Source organism: Cajanus cajan, chromosome 1 (genome assembly GCF_000230855.2).
Source record: "Cajanus cajan strain Asha chromosome 1, NIPB_CcT2T_4, whole genome shotgun sequence".
In the NCBI taxonomy this organism is placed as follows: domain Eukaryota; kingdom Viridiplantae; phylum Streptophyta; class Magnoliopsida; order Fabales; family Fabaceae; genus Cajanus; species Cajanus cajan.
This window is the reverse complement of record NC_138517.1, coordinates 56,058,976-56,065,802: the sequence shown is the minus strand read 5'-3', so window position 1 is coordinate 56,065,802 and position 6,827 is coordinate 56,058,976. Positions and strand designations below refer to the sequence as shown.

General features: G+C 40.4%; 1 protein-coding gene across 1 annotated transcript; it reads right to left on the bottom strand.

Annotated features, from left to right (window-relative positions):
• Positions 1 to 2,645: 2,645 nt before the first annotated feature.
• Positions 2,646 to 3,437, bottom strand: LOC145954983 (uncharacterized). The gene is made up of 2 exons (XM_083069681.1): positions 3,150 to 3,437; positions 2,646 to 3,104 (listed from the first exon to the last, which is right to left on the bottom strand). The coding sequence occupies exons 1-2, from the start codon at positions 3,435 to 3,437 to the stop codon at positions 2,646 to 2,648; spliced, it is 747 nt and encodes a 248-aa protein (XP_082925807.1).
• Between the last annotated feature and the right edge of the window lie 3,390 nt (positions 3,438 to 6,827).

The window sequence follows — 6,827 nt, the reverse complement described above, 5'->3', positions numbered from 1 at the left end:
AAGAATGCATGATATGAGATGATGACGTTGAATATGCATGCATTGTGTTTATTCAACTAAGCATTATCATGTTTTTAGGATGTCCCTAAGATGATGCATGATATTGCTTGGTTTGGATAAATAACCCTTTTTCTTTTTTTTGGGTATTTTTTATTATTATTATTTTTTTTGGGTGAAAAGGGAAACTACCTATATGAATGTGATGAAGGTAGATGTTAACACCATGCAATGGAAGATTCTTATTCCTATTTATTCTTATTTTTAAAAAGGAATGTTGTATGTTTAAAGAAATGCAATGTATGCTCAAACAATGTCACATAAACAATGCACAAACAATTCACTCATCCACGAACAGTCACGAGCGAATCACGAGGTAGGGGTATCCTGCAGAAAAGTGCATATTCAAGGTGGATCTAACTGTTCTCACCGGTCTGAGGCCCCCAAGGTGCCCCCATTATAGGGACCCAATTCCTCTCGTCGTAAGTCGATGGAAAGCTCCAACGCACTGTCGGACTCGAGTTCATGGTTATCACCTTGAGTGATGCTTTCCGACAACGGTCTACGGGCACCTATAGACCCATTCGACAACCGGCCGTACTAACATCCACTCCCTATGGTTAATCACTCATGCCCCCGGGTATAGAGGGAACTGTTGTGTGCAAAGGTTTGTGTACAGTTTGTATTTCAAACAATTGCGGAATTTAAACATACAACAGTTATTTAAAGCCATATAATAAATCATGTTATCATACAAGCAAGGGGTAACGAAGTAATTTTTAACTATTATTTGTTAAAAACAATCTGTCACTAAATGGGACTGACTCTCGAAGCTTCCCCAGTGGAGTCGCCATCTGTCGCCACCGGCCCGAAACGGGGCTTTCGGCATTCGCGAAGGATGGTTGGACTCGTTTATTTGTTTAAAAATATGGATTGCTAGAATGACGTATTCTCAAACTGAGACCTTGTCAAACGAGCAATTTTATTAAATGATTCACCAATCCATATTAATCCCAAGCGGGACCCTCCATGGATTAGTGTTTTTCGCAAAAGGAGGGTTCTTTGGAGTCGCCACCAATGTTTTACTCAAAACATTGGAAAAAGGGATAAGGCAATCGATTCAAAAATCGACTTCGGCCATTACAACCAGAGTCGGGTAAGGGAGTCGGTTACGCGTGGGGAAGGTGTTAGCACCCCACAGCGCCCCTTTCGGGTTCCCTATGACAGATTATTTCTAAAATAACAGTGTAGAATTACTAAATTACCCCTATTTATTCTAAGCAATTATAAATTAACTATCTACATGATGACAGTTAAATATGCACACAGAAAGCAGTAAAAAGAAGGATTTTGAAGAAGAAACCTTTGAAGCGTGCTTTCTATATATTTTGTAAGACTGGGAAGCTTTTTGGCGTTCCCTCGCTCTACAAGCCCGCTCGCTCCCTCCTATAAAATTTTGACTATGGAAATCCGGAGGATTTCCCTTCGACTAGGTTCGATCCTCAAGAAAAATGGCTCGGGGCTCAAGAACTTCGTCGGATCAACTCTCCGAGTGATTTCTAGGGCAGAACACTGTTCAAAAACCCCAGAATACTCAAGGAGAGGGTTGAAACTATGTTCAAAAGTGTGATATGACGTCCAATTGACGTCATATTTATAGGGAATAGGCCCAATACGGGCTACGGAATCAATACGGCCGTATTGAAATTTTTGAACTTCAATACGGCCGTATTGAGTTCAATACGGCCGTGTTGAAATTCAGAAATTTCAATACGGCCGTATTGAGTTCACTGCGGCTGTATTGAAGCTTCAATACGGCCGTATTGATTTCAGTACGGCCGTATTGAAGTTTCATAAACTTCAATACGGCCGTATTGAGTTCACTGCGGCCGTATTGAAGCTTCAATACGGCCGTATTAAGTTCAGTACGACCGTATTGGGCTTCATTCCCTCCACTTCCTTATTTTAAGCTATTCTAAGACCTCTAGACCTACAGAGAACCCTCCTAGGGCCTTCCAGGAGTCCTTCTGGCTGATCTTCCTTCAGTCTTCGAGAGTCTTCAAGCTTTATTTCCGACCCGGACAATTTTAGGGGTCTACAATGCCTTTAATGATTAACACTGCCCTCGTCGCATACACCAAGGAGAAAGATGATGCCTCGGCCTATAAGTATTGGGAGTTCTTTTATGGACTGAGATTTGTGCTTCCTTTGTCAAGCGAAATTGAGTTGAAGATTTTGTAAGACTCCTTTTGTGCAATGAGAATCTTATGGTTCTGCATTTGATCACTTTCTCATCTATGTGTGTTTTGAGGAAGTGATTTCCTTATCTACCTTAGACTCAGACAATGCGTCGTAGATGTTCAGAGTTTTGATTAATTTTATTATCTTCAGTCATGTTTGTTTGTTTGTTGTTTTTTTTTCTGGTGATTGATTTTGGAATTAGATGTGTGACACAAGAGAGAAAAGAATAATCACAAGAGATTTATGAAATGACGTATATTATTTGATAAATGCAAAAAAAAACTTGTACAAGCCCTTATTTTGAACTCGTGACCGTGGGTGAAGGTTATGAGTTTGAGCAAATTTTTTTTTTTTTGGAAAAAAGAGAGCCCCTGACAACTGTCATTCCAAGATGGTTACTCATCTAGTCATTCCTTGATGTGTACTGTGTTGGCCTCAAACTTGAGCTGCCCGGCGTCAATAAGCTCTTGTACACGAGATTTCAAAGCCTTGCAATTTTCTATAGAGTGGCCTACTGCCCCAGCGTGATAATCGCATGTTTCCTCTGGCCTATACCATAGCGGGTAAGACGGTTGTTGCTTTCTTTGTGGTGGGGTTCTTACCAGCATGGATGCCTTCATCAATTGGGGGAATAGCTCTGTGTAGCTTATAGGAATTTTTTCTAGTTCCTTTTCCGCTTTTCGTGATGCTTTGGTCGTTCGAGGAGTAACGGAAGAGGTTAGAACATTAATTTCATTTCCCCCAAAAATCTTCTTATACCCTTGGCTCTCAGGGGATTTTCCTATCTTCCCACTTTTTAGACCTTGCTCGACTCTTTCGCCAATAGTGACTATGTCGGTAAAGAGAGTCGAAGTATTCCCTATCATCTTGTCATAATAGGGTCCACTTAAGGAATTGATGAACATTGTCACCATCTCCTTATCAGATAATGAAGGCTCTACTTGCGCAGCCGTTTCTCTCCATCTCTGTGCATAGGTTTTGAAGGACTCGTCGCCCTTTTTGCTCAAGCTTTGCAAATCAGACCTATCAGGAACCAGGTCGATGTTGTACTTGTACCGACGAAGAAAGGCGTCGACTAACTGTTTCCATGTCTGGATCTTCCCTCTATCCAGCTGCATGTACCAATTGAGAGCAACATTTGAAAGGCTTTCTTGAAAACAGTGAATTAAGAGCTTTTCATTGCTCACATAGGTTGCCATCTTCCTACAGTACATTGTTAGATGTCCTTTTGGACAACTGGCTCTAGTGTACTTTTGAAAGTCAGGGATTTAGAACTTGGCAGGGAATTGGATATCCTGCACCAGACACATATCCGCAGCCTCTTGAACGTCAAAATGGTGGCTTTCCACAGCTCTCAATCTTTCTTCCCAGGCGTTCAGATGATCTTTGGAAACATCACCGACGTTGCTAGTACTATTGTCGTGCTGCAATTTATTCATGGCCTTGTCGCCACCCGCCGAAACGCACCTTGGCATTCGCGACGATGGTCGGACTCGTTTTTATAGTTTGAAAAGTGGTGGATTGTTAGAACGACTTATTCTCAAACTGAGACCTCATCGAACTAACAATTTTATTAAATGATTCACCAATCCATGTTAATCCCAAGCGGGACCCTCCATGGATTAGTGGTTTTCGCAAAAAGAAGGGTTCTTGGAGTCGCCACCAATGTTTTACTCAAAACATTGGAAAAAGATATAAGGCAATTGATTTCATAAATCAACTTTGGCCATTACAACCAGAGTCGGGTAAGGGAGTCGGTTACGTGCGGGGAAGGTGTTAGCACCCCACAACGCCCCTTTCGGGTTCCCTATGACGGATTATTTCATAAATAACTGATGGAGGAGGCCCATGGGCTAAGGGCCCAACTACTAGAGCAATGGCAAGAAGGATACATGAAGAGTGGGCCCAAGCCCAAGGAAAGCCCACCACTTTATTTTGTTGGGCCTTGAATCAAGCCCAAGTAGATTAGGGCTAGTATAGGAGTAGGCCTTAGTGCCATGTATTTCTATACACACCCTTGCCTATATCCTCTTCTCCTTGGGTAGACATTTCCATGGATTTTATCCTTGGTTTGCCTCGAACCCAACGAGGAAAGGATTCCATATTTGTGGTTGTGGACCGTTTTAGCAAAATGGCACATTTTATTCCATGCCACAAAGTGGATGATGCCAGTAACATTGCTAAGTTATTCTTTCAAGAGATTGTGCGACTCCATGGGTTACCCAAAACTATAGTCTCTGATAGAGATGTTAAGTTTTTAAGCCATTTTTGGAAAACTCTTTGGGCAAGGCTTGGAACTAAACTACTATTTTCTACCACATGTCATCCCCAAACTGATGGGCAAACTGAGGTAGTAAATAGGTCTCTGGGGACTATGTTGAGGGCAATCCTCAAAGGCAATAAGAAGTCATGGGATGACTATCTTCCTCATGTGGAGTTTGCCTACAATAGGGTGGTTCACAAGACCACTAACATGTCTCCATTTGAGATTGTTTATGGCTTTAATCCTCTTACTCCATTGGATTTATTACCTCTTCCGGATGTTGCTTCCTTTATTCATAAAGAAGGCACATCTAGGGCTGAGTTTGTCAAGAAATTACATGAGAGGGTTCGAGATCATATTCAATCCCAAACAGAAAAATACCAAAAATACAATAATAAGGGTAGGAAGGAAGTTATCTTCAAGGAAGGTGACTGGGTTTGGCTACACCTTAGGAAGGATAGGTTTCCTTCCAAAAGAAAGTCCAAGCTTAGTCCTAGAGGAGATGGACCCTTCCAAATTCTTAGGAAAATCAATAACAATGCCTATGTTCTAGATCTCTCTTCTGAGTATGGTGTTAGTTCTAGTTTCAATGTTTCTGATCTCTCTTTGTTTACAGGACTAGCTACCCTAGAGGAGGATGCTCTGGATTTGAGGTCAAATCCTCTTCAAGAGGGAGGGGATGATGGAGGAGGCCCATGGGCTAAGGGCCCAACTACTAGAGCAATGGCAAGAAGGATGCATGAAGAGTGGGCCCAAGCCCAAGGAAAGCCCACCACTTTATTTTGTTGGGCCTTGAATCAAGCCCAATTAGATTAGGGCTAGTATAGGAGTAGGCCTTAGTGCCATGTATTTCTTTTGGGCCTTGTATTTTCGGCCTAGTAGCATAGGAGTTTCATTTGAAGGTCATTTGAATTTAGGTTAATTAGAGTTACATGTGGAATTACATTAGCATTTAATTAGTAGCACATTTGGTGTGCATTTCGGCCATGTGCAACACATGCACATGGTGTGATCCGAAATGCAACTCAAATGGCTTCCTAATTACATGCCAAATGTGTGCACATGGGAGGGTGACCGGTTGGCACCAAAATTTGAATTTTAGTATTCAAATTTTGGCGCCTAGAGTTAAGATAACCATACCATGGTTTTACTTAACTCTAGGTAAACCCAACTTAAACCCTTAACCTAATTTAGCCTATAAATTTCCTTATGACCGAGTTTTGTACACACTTTGGAGATTATTGAATGAGTATTCTTCTCAAAGAAATCTCTCATCCGAAGTCATCTTGCTTCTAGCCTCTACCCTCCTTGAGAGCTTCTCCTTGTAGAGCTAGAACACCTTACCTTCTTAGAACTTAGCTTGTATGCAAGCCTAGGTCACCTTGCTCCTTTGATGCGTCTCTAATCCTTGAAGAATCATCCAAGGAAGCCGAGAAGGAGTGAAGAATCCATGTGCATCCAAGTGGAAGCACATCAAGTGGTATCAAGAGCTTCGATCTTCAAGAGATAAGTTCATCTTCTTGAATTTTGATCCGTGGTTCCAAATTTGTTCTTGAGTTCATCTTGAGTTTCATCTTTGTTAAATTTTTGAGTTCATGTCACAATTGATTTGATTCTTTCCTAGATCTAGTTTTTGTTTCAAAATTTGATGGATCTAGTTTGTATTGCTTGAATGATTCATATGCGCCTATGTTATATGCTTTCATGAATCATGCTAATTTCTTCTTGTGTTCAATTAGGAATTTTCTGCCTAATAGCTTTTGATTTTGTTTGAGTCTTCTTTGCATCTTATTCGGTCAATTAAATGCTTGAGTCTTTTATTTTTTAAATCCATGTCTAGTAGGTTTGTGTAGTTCTTATATGTTCATCTATCTTAGCTATGCTTGTTGATCCTTTTTAATTTTTGATTTGCATCTTGAAACAATTTTTCTGGATTTGGCCGAGATCCATCTCTTTTCTTTGGTATAAGCTCATGAATTTTGTTTCATTTTTGAGTTCATAAACTACTACTAGATCATTAGTAGTTTTCTTAGAATTTTAGGTTTCCAAAATTTTATTGAAAATGTCTTACATAAAAATTTCAAATCCGTGAGGTTTGATTTTGTATGAGTTGGAGTGTGCTGAAATTGGTGTTTGGAAATTCAAATTTGAATTTGAGTTGGAGCCTAAAAACCGTGCATGTGCAATTCTAAATTACAAGCATAAAAAGCATGTCACATGTCACTTGAATTTGCACTTAATTTCACTAGTATTTGGCAACTAGTTTGAACCGGTTTTTAGTGCTAATATTAAGAGTGACCGAGAATCATTGGTGACCAATTTTTGT